Source organism: Corythoichthys intestinalis, chromosome 2, assembly GCF_030265065.1.
Source record: "Corythoichthys intestinalis isolate RoL2023-P3 chromosome 2, ASM3026506v1, whole genome shotgun sequence".
Lineage (NCBI taxonomy): Eukaryota > Metazoa > Chordata > Actinopteri > Syngnathiformes > Syngnathidae > Corythoichthys > Corythoichthys intestinalis.
In genome coordinates, this window is record NC_080396.1 from 41,785,381 (window position 1) to 41,801,195 (window position 15,815).

At 38.1% G+C, this 15,815-nt stretch overlaps 2 protein-coding genes across 3 annotated transcripts; both read left to right on the plus strand.

The window, feature by feature from the left end:
* The first annotated feature begins 252 nt into the window (after nt 1–252).
* LOC130912384 (probable tubulin polyglutamylase TTLL9) lies at nt 253–11,038 on the plus strand. The gene is made up of 13 exons (XM_057830444.1): nt 253–397; nt 1,012–1,104; nt 1,193–1,295; nt 1,376–1,561; nt 1,673–1,741; nt 1,819–1,912; nt 2,008–2,048; nt 7,967–8,054; nt 8,220–8,278; nt 8,364–8,560; nt 9,433–9,546; nt 10,025–10,149; nt 10,250–11,038. Coding segments are annotated over exons 1-13 (1,242 nt in total). The 5' UTR covers nt 253–395; the 3' UTR covers nt 10,321–11,038.
* Nucleotides 11,039–11,984: 946 nt separating this feature from the next.
* On the plus strand, nt 11,985–15,629 carry LOC130912383 (probable tubulin polyglutamylase TTLL9). Of its 2 annotated transcripts, XM_057830442.1 has the most exons (14): nt 11,985–12,037; nt 12,426–12,484; nt 12,567–12,659; nt 12,724–12,835; nt 12,930–13,115; nt 13,229–13,297; nt 13,364–13,457; nt 13,524–13,564; nt 14,017–14,104; nt 14,321–14,379; nt 14,516–14,712; nt 15,001–15,114; nt 15,248–15,372; nt 15,447–15,629. In XM_057830442.1, the coding sequence occupies exons 1-14, from the start codon at nt 12,017–12,019 to the stop codon at nt 15,488–15,490; spliced, it is 1,302 nt and encodes a 433-aa protein (XP_057686425.1). In that variant the 5' UTR covers nt 11,985–12,016; the 3' UTR covers nt 15,491–15,629. The 2 variants fall into 2 exon arrangements, with proteins under 2 accessions (XP_057686425.1, XP_057686426.1); XM_057830443.1 differs by lacking the exons at nt 14,017–14,104; nt 14,321–14,379.
* The last annotated feature ends 186 nt before the right edge of the window (nt 15,630–15,815 follow it).

Here is a 15,815-nt window from a genome sequence, read left to right on the forward strand (position 1 = left end):
TAATGCCCACCGACACCTGCCATTCTGGTACACCACTGCCTACGCCCTTGGTTTTTATATATATTAATATAGGCCGACTACATAATTGATTTCGTTTGTATATAATGGATATGATGTCATGTCATGTTCGTCTCACGAGACATTTTTGGCGTACTCTAAGCAATAGTTGACGAGTTTGATGTGTCGGTGATTCTCGTCTTCTGTGATTGTTTCAAGTGTTGTTCGCTTCATTACGTCATAGAGCGACTGTGAAGCGCTCGTCGGAAACATGTTCGTCTCAAAGTTAGGCCAATTACACGATTTAAGCTCCACATTATTATTGCTACGGGACATTATTTTCTTTCTTCGCAACCGCATTTCCCGTAGTGGAGAAACGGCGACACAGCCACTTCCGAATGTGAGCGTCTGTCACGTGACTAAATCTGATTACACAGACAAAATTTGTACTCGCGGTTTAGGATTGTACAAATGTTTCCACACGCTCAGATAATTTTTTTTGTTTTGTTTTGTTTTGTTTTTGTTTTACCCATGACATTATTATGTCTTCAGTCATTATAGCAATTGAATGCTTTTCCTTTTATGACAAGCCATTGTACCATCACATATCTCTCGGAGCAATTGTTGAAAAATAAAACAATGGTAGATTAATTCTATAATATTCAGTAAAACATGGGGGTAAAGAAAGTATACTTCTGGTGCTCCTCGGTGTGAGGATCAAAAAAGTGATGATTCAAAAAAATCGAGGCAGGAAGTTGAAAAATAAAAAACCTTTAGTAAATCATGGCTTTGTTCAGATTAAAAATGCCGGCATATTTCGGCCATCTAGGCCTTCCATCATGACAATTTTTTTTAACCATTACATTATTTTGTCTCCAGTCAGTATAGAGTTTAAATGCTTTTCCATATGACATGCCATTGTAACATCACATATCTCTCGGAGCTGTTGCTTAAACATAAAACGATGGTAGAATAATCCTATAACACGTCAACCCTGTGAAATTCTCGCTGCAGGGAGGCGAAATATGTTGTGCGCTATAAATGTAGTCAGCCTGGCCCTATACAGGATGTATTGAGGCAAAGACCGGGCTGGATTGAAGTAAAAGAGTAAGTAAATTTCGATGTCATCATGAGAAATCGTCCGCTTCTGTTTTGTTGTCTATTATTAATCTCTTCCTTTTTTTTTTCTTAAAAGTGATGGTGAATGGGACTTCCACTGGTGTGGTGTGGGTTGGCTTAAAGAGAATTTGTACATGGAGGAACATGTAAGAGTCAACCATTTTCGTAACCATTACGAGGTGAGAAATCATGTGTACTACTATTACTTTTAACACTTCAATTCACCTGTCTCAGTAATAAAGCTAGGGTTTCTATTCAGTTAACACGTAAAGATTTCATGCTGAAAAATTTGAAAAGATTCAAAAAGAATCTTGAAAGGGAGGCCAACTGCATGGAAAGCTCCAAATGTGATTTCTTCCCCTGCACCTTCGCATTGCCTAATGAGTATCATCTCTTTGTGGAAGAATTTAAAAGAAATCCTGGCAGCACCTGGATCATGAAGCCGGTTAGCTCAAATTCATCACGGTACAAAATGATATGGCTTCAGCAAGAATAATTTCTAACTTAATGTGAAAAACCAACACATGATAAGAAATTAAGTGTAATATTTCCACAGGCAGCAAAATCTCAAGGGGCAGGTATCTTCCTTTTTAAAAAACTGAAAGACATTATGGAATGGAGGAAGGTATGTGATAACAAATGGATGAATAAATATACTACAATTCACAGCAATGTATTCTGACTGATCACATGGTGTTTTAGCATGATGGCACCCGCTCTGACGAGCAGAAAGATGTAACTCAGGTGGAAAGTTACGTGGCACAACGCTATATTGAGAACCCATACCTACTTGGTGGTAATTCACTGACTCAAAAACAACATTTTAACAAGCAGAAGTATTAGAAAATATATATTGAATACCTACCTACCTGATTTCCTACATCACCACAGGGAGGAAGTTTGATCTGCGGGTCTACGTGATGGTCACATCAGTATGTAAAAACATTTGTGAAGCCAACATTTATATGTAAAAATAAAATGTGTAGCATACATCACAAAATTACTCTTACTCAGATAGACACATTTCAAGAATGGGTATCTTATAGTTAGAAATGACAAAGTGGCACAACAACAAGTTTTAGAGGAGATATTCATTGTCATTCTACATTTTTCTTTTTTAACATGTTGAGAATTGTTCAGGTTCCATTATGGATGGGTAACGGAAAAGTTGTTGAAAAAAATAAATAAAAATACATCAAGTCCTTGTTTTTGGTGATTATTTTTTTATTCAGTTAGTTTGCCAAGTAAACCATCTTGGGAACCCTCCTGGGCTGGCTAGAAAACTCATCGGCTGCTATTGCTGGTGACATCACCTATCATACTTAAAGCCGTTTCTGGGAATCAAGTGTCAGCCATAAACTATACACCAAATATCACAGCCTACCCAATAAAGCCATCACTTGAGGCAAAACTAACAGCAGGCCTTCTCAGACAGCCACCTAATAGTGTTTTCCAGTACAACAGCAAAATTGCGACAACCTCAGTGTGTGAAGACAATGAGACACCATAGAGACTTCTAACCACCCAATCATGCTGGAAACAGAGTGTCCTGGGAATAGCAAATTGATAAAGTCAATGATAAAAACCTGTCAATTACCAAAATTTATGGGGGGGTGCTATAGAAGCAGTGTTGTTAATTTTACTTTAAAAAAGTAATTAATTACAGTTACAAATTACTTGTCCCAAAAAGTAATTGCGTTAGTAACTCAGTTACCTGAATGTAAGAGTAATTAGTTACTTGGCAAAGTAACTAGTGATCATTTTCATGTTTTTTTTTTTTTTTTCTCCCAAAAAAAAAAAAAAGGTCACACAATTTGAAGTTTAAAGGGTTTGGGGAACAATTGGCCCTATCCCAATTCTTTCCCCTCCACTTAACTAGACACAAGGGTCTTGCGATAACTAGATAGTAACCTTTGCTATGTGTGGAAGTCATTTAAAGTTGTGAATCAACCGTTAAAGTTGTTTAAACTGCTCCCGTTATTGCATTAGTTCCCTTCTTTCAACAATCAACATGTGTAAGTTTTAAAACTGTTTCATCATTTAAAGATAGATTTAAGTCAAGATTTTGCTGATTTAGGAGCATTTAAATTTTTTTTTTTTTTTTTTTTTTTTTTTAAGTCACTTAGGTTCGCGAGGAAGGATCTCTACATCAGAGCCTTCCTGCGAGGTTTACTGCTTTAAGATGGCGGCTGTTTACTATTGCATGTAGTCCTTAAAACATGTTGACAATGCAGCCGTGTCTGTCATTTGCATCTAGTTCTATAATATGTGATAACTACCGTATCATGTGGGCGTAGTTTGTAGGCTATGGCTACACTCAGGTAAACGAGGGAGTTTATTTTATATCCAGCGATGAAGTTGGAAGCAGTTATGTGGCGTCGGAGCTACTCCTGTTCTGGTTTGTTTACATCCGTGGTACACTCAAAATGGCGCATGGAGGCGTGTCCGCTAGTTTGGGCACGTGACTGACAAAGACCGATTCTCTCGACCGATTGGAGCCACCTAGCATCGCGTTGTATGTGTTTTGGAGCGGCTGCAGCCTCCCATCTCAAGAAACTGGATACAGTTCAAGCAAAAGCTTTAAGGGTCTGTTGTGGTGCTCTCAGAACAAGCCCAATCCCGGCAATGCTGGTAGAGTTGGGTGAGACTCCTCTGTCAATTAGGAGAGCAAAATTAGCTATGCAATATGTGATCAAATTATTAGCATATCCGGGGAGTCATCCTGCTAGGCAGGTCCTTGAGGAGGTGTGGGAGTGGGGGGCTAATAAGACTGTACCTTATGTATACAAAATGGGTAAAGAGCTGCAAAGGCTGAAACTAGGAGAGGTGGGTGTGGCTCCGAGTGTGATTTGGACTGGTAGTCCACCATGGACTTTACCTACCCCGGATATTGATATGTCGGTGATGGCACTGGCTAAAGAAGGAAGTAATTATGTGGGGCTTGTGGATAAATTGATGGCGAGTAGATGGGAGGGGTTTCTCCAAATTTACACTGATGGGTCAAAGGACCTCAAGTCGGGAAAAACTGGTTTTGCAATTTACGTCCCTGAGTATGATGTTCTTCAGTTTAAAAGTATTTCTAATGTGTCTGTATATGTGCTTTACAGTGGGCAGAGAGTACAAAAAAGGAAAGGGTAGTGGTGTGCACTGATTCAGCATCTGCTCTGGAAGCTTTGGGGGGGAGAGGACAAGGTTCACGACCTGACCTCATCTCAGCATTGCTGTCAATCGTTCATAGAATTGAGAGGGCAGGCGGTGATGTAGGTTTTGTATGGGTTCCAGCCCATGTGGGGATCTTTGGAAATGAAATGGCCGATATGGCGGCGAAGTGGGCTCTCAAACGGGAAATTCAAGTTGAAATAGTCCCTGGAATTTATGAGTGGAAGGGTAAAATTAAGGCGTATGTGACAGCTGTCTGGCAAAAAAATTGGGAGAGTGACACCAGGGGGCGTCATTACTTTGCTATTAACCCATCTGTCAAATTTACTCCGGTGTATATCGGTAAAGAAAGGAAATATGCCGTCATGTTAACGCGTCTAAGATTGGGTCACTGTGGACTAGCTTGGGATCTGGCCAAGATAGGTAAACATCCTGATGGTAAATGTGAGCACTGCAAACAATATCAAACGGTGAAACATGTGCTGATGGAGTGTCCGCTATATAGTGAGCAGCGACGGGAGCTTTTTGGAAAAAGAGGGCCGTTGCCGCATGGCACTGTGACTATGAACGATCTGTTGTGTCCCGCGGTGGGACAGGATGGAACGATAAGAGCTTTGGCGGACTTTTTCGTTGCCTCCGGGCTGAGATGGACATAGAGGTCATTACGTGATCTGGCCACATTGGGTAAGGCAGCAATGTGCCAATAGGCATCGAGTCTGCCGGAAATCAACGGAAGAAGAAGAAGAAGAACCTAGCATCGCGTTTGCAACGGCGTCCTCCCCACTCCTGCTCTGCTCTCTCGTCTCCGTGAGTCCGTCTCTCTCAGACTTTTTTTTAATTCAACCAACTTAGTAACGCATAGTAACGCACGCCTTTCCCGCCTCAGTAACGGTAACGGCGTTGCCAAGATGAGAAAAGTAATTAATTAGATTACTCATTACTGAAAAAAAATAACACCGTTTGCAACGCCGTTATATTGTAACGCCGTTATTAACAACACTGTATAGACCCTACTCACCTACGTCACAAAATGACGTGTCGCTGTTTCCGGCCGCCATATTGTCCGTATTTTTTAGACTTATTCTCATTGTTTTCAATTAGTCGTGCAAGTTACAGAGCAATTCATGGAAGCCCCGGTGTTATCTGACGCTGTAAACTCATTGGATGCGTTGCATAAAAGGCGTTATGTGGAAAAGCTTCAGTTTATCAATTCGCCAGATCCATATTTGATGCCTAAATCGATGTTTTTCGACCCGCTGTCTTCGCCGTCTTTGCCTGACATCTGCTAGCTACCCTGATATTTACAACTATCTTGTCCACACAAAATCAGCCTATTCTCACGAAAGTTTGAAAAACTTTAAGAGCTTGGAGGCTTATAAATACTTCGTTGCTGGTTGGGTGAAACAGGTCCTCGTCCACAAAAATTCGGCAGGAATCTATCTTGTGCTCGGGAAGGTGAGTTACGAAATTTTCAATTCAAAATCTTTTGTTCTTGCTAACATCCACTGTCAAGTCTAATGTATTTCATGTCATTTGTCAATGGAGCTAGGGCTTTTAATGTTTATATGGTTTAGCGATAGCACTCTCACTGCATACATATATAATATGTAAAAAATATGAAGTGTGATAGCACAACTCCAGATTGTCCCTATTTGAATTTATTTTTTGGCTTTTGACCTCAATAGTGAAATTGTAAATTAACTGTATGACAAGTCTTATTATCCCCTTATAATTATATATTTTCAGGTAGTTCATTCACAACGTTTGAGTGTATGTTGTCGGCGATTAGCCTAGCAATGATCTTAATTGTGGTTGTCAGCCCAAAACCCTCTAAATATATAATAAATGTATCTTACCAGATATAAAATGACTACTACATAATCTGTGGTAGTCGTTTGGAGCCCAGTTTTCTCGTCGAATTGCAGCAGTCAATCTCGCTCACCTCTCCGGGTCTCTCGGAATACGGTAAAACTTCAAGTCTCTCCGTCTATCTTCTCTGTTTTTGCAACCGACCGCCACACACGACTTCACCATTTTGATTATTAATGTTAACGAGCAGAAAAACACGCCTTAATAGGAGGAATTTACGAAGCGCTAATGCATGAACATGACGAGTATACGGACAACATGGTGCGGGGGCGTGGCTGTGACGTCACGTGAGTAGGGTCTATTGAAGAGTCTAGGAAAAACTTCTACAACCCCAATTCAAATGAAGGTGGGGTTGTTATGTTGAGCATAAATAAAAATAGAATACAATGATTTGCAAATCATGTTCAACCTATGTTTAACTGAACACATTACAAAGACAAGATATTTAATCTTCAAACTCTTAACTTATCTGGTAGTATTGCTGAATCCATTTAGTGATTTCCTTTACAGTAACATTCCAGTTTGTTGAGCCATTTTAGGACCCAAAGATCACGGGCATTCGGTATGTTTTATTAGCTTTACCGCCTATATGCAGATATATGAAGATTGTCTGAACCTTTTGATGATAATAAGGAGGGTAGATGACAAAATCCCTAATTCCTTGAATTTTCACATTTGGGACATTGTCCTGAAACTGTTCAACTATTTTCTCATGCACTTTTTCACAAAGAGGTGAACCTCACCCCATTTTTGCTGGTGAATGATTGAGTAGGTCAGGGAAGCTCCTTTTCCTGTTCATGGCTCCCACCTGTTCCCAATTAACATTAACATTCCTCAACTTTCACAGTCTTTTTTGTCATGTCCCAGCTCTTTTGGAATGTGTAGCAGCCATAAAATCCTAAATTAATGAATGATGATTTAGTTTGATCAGTTTGAACATTATACATAGATATTCTCTTTGTAGTGTATTAATTTTAAATATATGTTGAATTTAATTTGCAAATCATTATATTGTTTTTGTTCATGTTTAACACAACATCCCAACTAAATTGGATTTGGGGTTAAGTCAATGGACGTTTGTTGCAAAGGTTGTGCCTGGTGCTTTGTGTGCATGATCCTTACCTGATGAACATTCCCAGAGCAGGAAAAAAGTGGGTCATGTCATGCAACTGCCAACAAGGCAGCAGAGAGAGCCTCAAGATACTTTTGTTTGAAAAAGGGCCAGTCTATTGGCAGCTGCTTGAAAACTGCTTGATCGCTCCTGGGTGGGTCACTTGCGTGAAGTTGTGTATAGATGATGACTTGCGAAACTATGAACACCTCACAATTCAAGATCACAAATCATCATTGCATTCTTGAAAAAAATACAGTAATTACAGAATAGTTAGCTCTGATGCATTCAATTGCTAAGAGTAAATCTGGAAATATGGCATCCAGAACAGAATGAGTTAGCATTTAATCCTGTCTGTGTCTTTTGTCCGGAACCCAATTAAGCTACCAATCTAAAAAAAATTAATTCAAACTATACATTTACAGCATGGATTTCAGGACAGCATGGATTTCAGGACAATGGAAATCATGAAAGTTGCATTTATGTTTTCTATATACTTCTATTTTTTTTTTTTACTGCCTCATTGGATAATTTCTAGCTAAAAGATGCCCCCCATCCCAAAAAACACCAACAACAAAAACCACACACACACACACACACACACACACAAACAAACAAACTCAAATCCACTTTAACTATAGTACCAGTCATTTTAACTTGATGCTTTAAAAATATTAAAATGCCTTGTAATACTGTGATATTGTTTTTCAGTATTTTCCCTTGAAGGCATGGCTATATCGAGAGGGGTTTGCTCGCCTCTCCAGCACACGTTTCTCTCTCAATAGCATTGATGATAAGTGTATCCTTTTTGAGTAGTATGTTTACCAGTGATGATATCTTTATGCCATTGCTACTTTGGGTTTTAGTTTCAATATACATTACTGCATATTTTTTTTAGCAATAGATGTTGAAATTCATTAAATCTATCAAATTTACTCTATTTTTCTTAGTGCCGTTTGTACAGATGTGCATCTCACTAATGTAGCTGTTCAAAAAACTGCACCTGACTATGATCCTGAAAAAGTGAGTCTTTTTTACATTCACTTTATATGTGACCACCTCTAACTTCACTTCATTCTTCTTAAATCTTGTGCCTGCCTTTCCATAGGGATGTAAATGGAAGATACAGAAGCTCCGTAGGTACCTGACTGCTAAGCATGGAAGACAGGTGGTTGAAACTCTTTTCAAAGATATGGATAACATCTTCATCAGCAGCCTGCAGAGTGTGCAGAAGATCATTATAAATGACAAACACTGCTTTGAGCTATATGGCTATGACATTATGTTGGATGAGAACCTCAAACCGTGTGAGTACAGTTAAAAACAGATGCTTGCTTGCTTGATTAGGCGAGATCATGCAAATCTTTTCATATGTATATAGTTTTAGGTAATTTAGGATTTCCGGACAATTTTTCATTTCGTTCTTCAAAGTCAGAAGTTTACATACGGTACATTCGATTAATATGGTATCATTGCCATAATGATGACTGAAATTAAAACTTTGTTGGCCATGTCAAAACCCTTTGTTATCTTTGTCATGCTCCTTATTGTTGCCAGTGTTGTTGGTTTTTATTGTTTTTTTGTTTTGTTTTGGTTTTTTTTATTGTTTTTTTTTTTTGGGGGGGGGGGGGGGTGAAACAAAACCCGACCAAAATACTTTTCATGATATCTTAGCCATTACGTTTGATTTTCCAGGATGGCGAACCGATAGTGGAGTCCCTTAACTGTATGGCCCCATTTTTAAAACCATAGTGTGTGTGTATGTGTATCAACACACGCACGCATGTGTGTGTGTTGAATTTATAGTGCAACACCAGCTGCATGGAGGCATGCATTTTTAATGTACATAAACACATACTGTGCATGCACAAACACGTACATACAAACAGGCACAGACAACGATGAAGCAACCTAAAAAAACATCCGTTGTTGTGCATCAAACCTGCTGACCCGGATATCAAAACAGTAGTAAAATCTTTTAGTGGCCGAAAGGTAGTATGTCTATTACATGTCTGTACAGCAATCTTGGCAAACTGACAGGTATCTACAATGTTCCTGGAAAAAAATATTATTTACAACAATGCCTCTGCAAATGTCGTAAAATTATCAACATTTCTATCCATCACATTGAAAACATTACCCAACGGGCAATGATGCCACCTTGTGTTTATTTGTAGGTGGTTAATTGAAGTAAATGCCTCTCCATCGCTTGCACCTAGTAGCCAAGAGGATTATGATATGAAGTACAGTTTACTGGAAGACACTGTGAATATTGTGGATATGGAGGGAAGGTAAATGTTTGTTACTCCTGATATTATGGCTTTTGTTAAATGTATTGGTTGACAATAACATGGGCAAACGTCTCTGCAAAAACCTCTTAATAATTAGTTTTGAAGAAACTTGTGAATGTTACCATCGCATTTTAGTTAATTCTATGTCCACTGTGTGAACGTTGGGAAAGTCTTCCTTCGACTGCCATCTAACAAAGCCAAGGTCGAAGGGCAATGTTCATACTGACTCAAACAATGAGATGTACTTAAACAAATTGCTGGTCAGGTCATCACATCAAACACCACAAATTGAATTTCCACTGTTCCTAAATTTTGTACATGACTGTCAAGAGAATGAAAACTGTTGCAGGAGGTTGGAGACGTGAACTAAACACTTGAAATACAGTTTATCGAATAGTTTAAGTTGCAATATGTTTATCCATTAAATATATAGATAATTTATAGGAAAAACAATACTCACTCTGCTGTTTCTTCTTAGGTTGACTGGTAAGGAGAAGAGAGTGGGTGGGTATGATCTCGTGTGGAATGATGGACCGGTCTATAGTGAGGAGGTTGATCCAGAAATATTTGGCTGTTCATGTTTAAAAGCTAACACATATTTGGGTAAGGAAGCATCTAATTTAGTCTAAGCAAACATGTACTGGCTAAAAAAATGTACATTATGTAACATTTAACGTAACATTCTTTAAATTACCTTTTTTAGGTTGTGCAAATGACAGGGAACGCCAGCTAAATTCCCTTCTGAAAACATTTCCTGGCCAGAAAAAGACATAAACCAATCAGTTTGATGTTCTCCAACTAAATACCTTTCCTCTTGACCACAGTTGTAACAAAACTTCAACTTTGTGATCCATTATGTCATCAACATTTAATAACTATTCTGTAACAAACTATCATATCGTGTTACCTCTCTCATTATGTCATTCTTTGTAGATTATACTTTTGCCCTTTTAGTTCTCGTATTTCTAATGTTGATTACATATATTTAGGACACCACTCATGTAATTGCAGGATAGTTATTGCATGTGGTGTTGTATTTATGCCGAATTCCATGTATTTAATGGGATGTTTTATGTTACGGTATGTTACATTATGTAAATTTGGATGAACAATCTGTCACATGGTATATTATAATCGTACTGTACTGACATTTGCTGTTTTTTTGTTTTTGTTTTTGTTTTTTTTATGAATGTGCTTGGTAAATAAACCACATTTTTCCTATTGTACTTTGCAAACTCTTGTGCAACTTGTTTTTCCTTGTGGAATTGACTGGGTTCAACACTTATCAGTCGTGGGTGGTGCTACAAGGTGTAGGCAGCATCCACTGCACAAGAAGAAAGTGAAAATGACTGTGAGTTACGCAGACGATGGATACCTTGCAGGTGTAAATTGGAAGACTCATGGGTTTGTTTGCCTTAGTTAAGCAATTTAAGCCTGGGTTTGTATAGTGTAAGGTCGAATTGGCTGAACAGTGTGGCCTTTGTAGTCACCATTTAAGCTCTTTAGAAATTCAAGATATTAATTAATGATTCATTTGTGAATTGTTGTGGATATGCGGTGTATGCTGCTTAATCTATCTTGCATTTTGTTTCTATGTTGTTGTTATTTTAAATTAAAACATTGTTATTCTTTCTGTGTCTGGCTTTTAGAAATTACTGTTCAGTGTTGGCCAGTAAATTGAGTCAGGGGCAATTCGATATGTTATACCAAATTTTATTCTTCTTTGCTCTCCAAAGGGCTCCGAACAAGGGCTGGACTATTACTGCTTGAGAGAATGAATATATACAGTGAGGAGCAGAAGTATTTGCACCTCTTGTGATTTTAGAAAAGAGGGAGAGGTCTGAAATTTCAATCATAGATGCATTTCCACTCATAGAGACATAATCTTTAAAAAAAATAAAATCCAGAAATCTCATTGTATGATTTATTAAATAATTTATTTGTAATTTACTGGGGTTCATAAGTATTTGTACCCCTGAGAATCAACAATAACTATGACACTCAGAGTTGTTAGTCTACCTTGAAAAACTCCACCTTTACCCCATGAGTAGCCACCCACTCACCAGCCGTTAGAGCTCAATATTGGCACCTATACCTCAGTAAATTACAAATAAATTATTGAAAAATCATACAATGTGAGTTTCGGACTTTTTTTTTATGTCTCTATAAATGGAAATGCATCTATGATTGAAATTTCAGACCTCTACCTATTTTCTAAGTGGGTGAACTTACAAAATCACGAGGGGTGCAAATACCTCTGCTCCTCACTGTATATATATATATATATATATATTATATATATATACCTCATTTGCTACCGAGTTTCTCTTTTTCTGTGTATTGCGTCGTTGCAGTTTAGTTTCGCTCAGTTGTGTCGTTACCATGACAACAGCTGCTGTCACTCGAGTAACTTAACTTCCCTTCACCTCCCTCCTCCTTTTGTTACGAACATTTTACCACCATCGCATCTATGTCAGTGTCCAAGAATAAGGTACACGGTAAAGTAAATATTTGTTGTCATATAGTGATATGCTTACGAATGGGGTTGGAAGGATTAGCGTACTCGTTCACGTTTGTAAAGCTTGCGTTCACGAAGTTACGTACGAGTCGATAGAAAGCATGGCTTTCAAACTTTGTTGATGCGCGGGACTTTTGCGGTGCTAAAGTGCTAAAGTTGAAAAAAGAAAACAAAATATAGACTAGCCATTTATTGTCATTATTTCAGGACAATGAAACTGAATTAAAATTAAATTTCTGCATTAAACATTTTTACTTCCTTTCACTGTTATAATATCAGGTTGCGTGTCGGATCATAGTTACTGCTAATAGAGTCTATATTGATTTGAATGATAATGGTTTGCTTGCTCTAACATGCTTAGCTTTCCCAGACGGCGAAGTGCAAATCACCCAAGGACTGTACCAAACTCACTGAAAAACGGTAGGTGGCGTATTTGTTTGTTTTCCTACGAACTTCCCAAAACTGACACAGCTCATCTAAATGTATGTCAATGTCTCCATAGAGAGGGCAGATGTACTGTGCGTTACAAATGTGGCCCGCTTGGCACAATACAGGATGTTTTGAAACAAAGAGCTGGCTGGATCGAAGTCAAGGAGTTAGTAATGTTTTGTTGGAATGTCATCACTGGTTTAAATTGTTATGACAGTGTTCTTTTGCAGTGATGGTCAATGGGACTTCCATTGGAGTGATGTGGGCTGGCTGAGGGAGAACTATGATCATTTATACATGGAGGAACATGTAAGAATAAACCACTTTCGCAACAATTATGAGGTGAGTGTGCATATTCTATCTTGGTTTATCACCTCACAGCTTTTTCATGATGTAATCCCCCCCCCCCCCCCCCCCCCCCACCTCAATGTTTTAGTTGACTCGCAAAGACTTCATGTTGAAAAATCTAAAAAGATTCAAGAAAAATCTTGAACGTGACGCCAGCTGCCTGGAAGAATCCAAATGTGATTTCTTCCCCTGCGCCTTCGTGCTGCCTAATGAGTATCATCTTTTTGTTGAAGAGTTCAAAAGAAATCCTGGTAGCACCTGGATCATGAAGCCGGTTAGCTCAGATTTATCAGCATTAAAATGTATGACTGTTTTTAAGAACACAATAGAGGATAGAACATGAACATTCTACTTTAGCGCATGTAATGCCAATTCATGTTTTCACAGGCAGCAAAATCTCAAGGAGCTGGTATCTTCCTTTTTAAAAGAATCAAAGACATTGCAGATTGGAGGAAGGTGAGATTGAGTGAGGACCAATAAAACACATAGCACTATAAATACCTGCAAATATTGCAATTCCAGCATGATGGCACCCGCTCAGAGGAACAAAAGGAGGCAACTCAAGCTGAACTCTATGTGGTACAGCGTTACATTGAAAACCCCTATCTGCTTGGTGGTAATTGATTGACTGAAAAATGCTCAAAGTAAAGCAATATACACTTACTGACTAATTTTTCCACAGGTAGGAAATTTGATCTGCGGGTCTATGTGATGGTCACATCGGTATGTAAATAAAAAAGCCCAACATAACCGCATGGCCAAATGTTGAGTTGAAGCTAATTTGTATTTCTTGAATGGGTATCTTTAAAATTGAAATCACCCAAATATCTATGATTAGCTGATAACCTGTTCAAAGTGTTACCCAGTCTGAAGTCATCTGGCTTAGGCTTCAGCATCTCACAACCCTTGTGAAGATCAGCAGTGCAATGGATAGACCATAAAAATTAATCTGTAATTGTTATTAAAATCTGGAGAAAAGAAATATTGAGGGAGATTACAATTTTTTGCACCAGTCTTCACCTTTTTACATGTGCCTGTGTCATTTTCTCCCAAAAATTACTACATTTAACAGATTTATTAGAATAAATAAAAATAAAAACTCAAAATTTGGTAAATGTATGAAACATTTTGGGCTTAGTTGTACCTCTTTTACAGTTCAAGATCTTGTTGTTCAGTTTTTTCCCTTGAAGGCATGGCTATATCGAGAAGGTTTTGCTCGCCTCTCAAGCACACGTTTCTCCCTAAATAGTATTGATGACAAATGTATCCTTTCTTTTAATTCTTTTTAATTAATCGAACATTATTTAGAGCATATGGTGCAAAAAGTATTCACCAGTCAGCAAAATAGAAGAAAACTTGACATGTCCATGCAGTTGGTGCTTAGGTTTTATTTTCAACATTTTGATATTTTCTTTTCTTGATTAGTTTTCAATAAACATTGACAGTCAAAAGTCATTTTCCTTAATGCCACCTTGACAGATGTTCATCTCACTAATGTAGCTGTTCAGAAAACAGCACCTGACTATGACCCAGAGAAGGTGAACAATTTAAAACATATGAAGATTAGAAGTATAGATAATTATACAATTTACTAAATTATATATACAGTACGTATGTCAGTGGGAAAAACTGAAACCTTTATTGACTGAAAACCCTCTGTCCACCTCTACATAGGGTTGTAAATGGAAGATAGAAAAGCTCCGGAGATACCTGACTGCAAAGCATGGCGGGCAAGCAGTTGAAACTCTGTTCAGAAAGATGGATGAGATCTTCATCTACAGTCTTCAGAGTGTGCAGAAGATCATTATAAATGACAAACACTGCTTTGAGCTCTATGGCTATGACATCATGCTAGATGAGAACCTCAAACCGTGTGAGTTTAAACACAAAAAACATTATTTCCCATGAGGATATTTGGGGGGGGAAATAGTAACTCTTCTAGTATCGGAAATCCAACAAATACGCTAATCTACAATATACCTTCAAATGACAGACATTGGCATTGATCCCACTGCCTGGCTCCTCTGTCAATCTATGAATTGCATTTCTACTAAGATATCTTATAGTAATGTTTGTGATTCTCCATAAATTATGGTCTATTGCTGCTCTAAATGACTAATTATAATTGGTCACTATTTCCACTCAATATCTGATTGCAGGTGGTTAATTGAAGTAAATGCCTCCCCTTCACTGACACCAAGTAGCCAAGATGATTATGAGATGAAGTACAGATTGCTGGAAGACACTTTAAATGTTGTTGACATGGAAGGAAGGTACATTTCCGTGACGTTAAAAGCCTTGCTGCATATTTTCTGCTGCACTGTCAGTTCAATGTTGAAAAGCTATGTATGAGAGAAAAGAATAACTATGGGCACACTGCAGATATGAACTATTCTGCACCCCTAGGTTCTCTGGGAAGGAAACGAGAGTGGGTGGATATCAACTCATGTGGAATGATGGGCCTGTGTTTCGAGAGGACGTCGACCCAACAATATTTGGGTGTTCTTGTTTAAAGGCTAACACGTACTTAGGTATTTATAATACAGTAGTGTTGTTTTAGGCAATTATTTATTTTGGAAATCTTATATATAATGTTTTTTTACAGGATGTAGAAATGATGGAGCAAACCAAAAAGTCCAGAAAGTTTGACTTACTTTTACTAAAGACCTTTGGACCTCTTAGTGTCATCCATGTCTGCACGTGGAAAATTCCCTCTGCCTCTGTTGTGTTCTGCTATAAGGTGCCATGTGTCATTGGTCATTTGGCATGCATGGAAAATATTTTTTCAAAGAATTAAAAATCGTCATATGACGCATCTTTCTTAGGCTCCTGCAAGTAGAGCAGTTTTGTGTTTAACTGAAGAGGCCCATCTTCCGCGCAAAGTACTGTACATTGATTGTCATTGATTCAGTATCAACATCATGGATGTACATTTTAATCAATTACTTTTACAGTTTCTCTGAGCTATAACAGG

Coding starts and splice junctions, on each gene's coding strand:
- LOC130912384 (XM_057830444.1), top strand. Junction 1,742..1,818: donor ACATTATGGAATGGAGGAAG/GTATGTGATAAC, acceptor ATGGTGTTTTAG/CATGATGGCACCCGCTCTGA. Junction 8,561..9,432: donor TTGGATGAGAACCTCAAACC/GTGTGAGTACAG, acceptor GTTTATTTGTAG/GTGGTTAATTGAAGTAAATG.
- LOC130912383 (XM_057830442.1), top strand. CDS start 12,017: ATGTCAGTGTCCAAGAATAAG. Junction 12,038..12,425: donor TGTCAGTGTCCAAGAATAAG/GTACACGGTAAA, acceptor TAACATGCTTAG/CTTTCCCAGACGGCGAAGTG. Junction 14,105..14,320: donor AAATAGTATTGATGACAAAT/GTATCCTTTCTT, acceptor CCACCTTGACAG/ATGTTCATCTCACTAATGTA.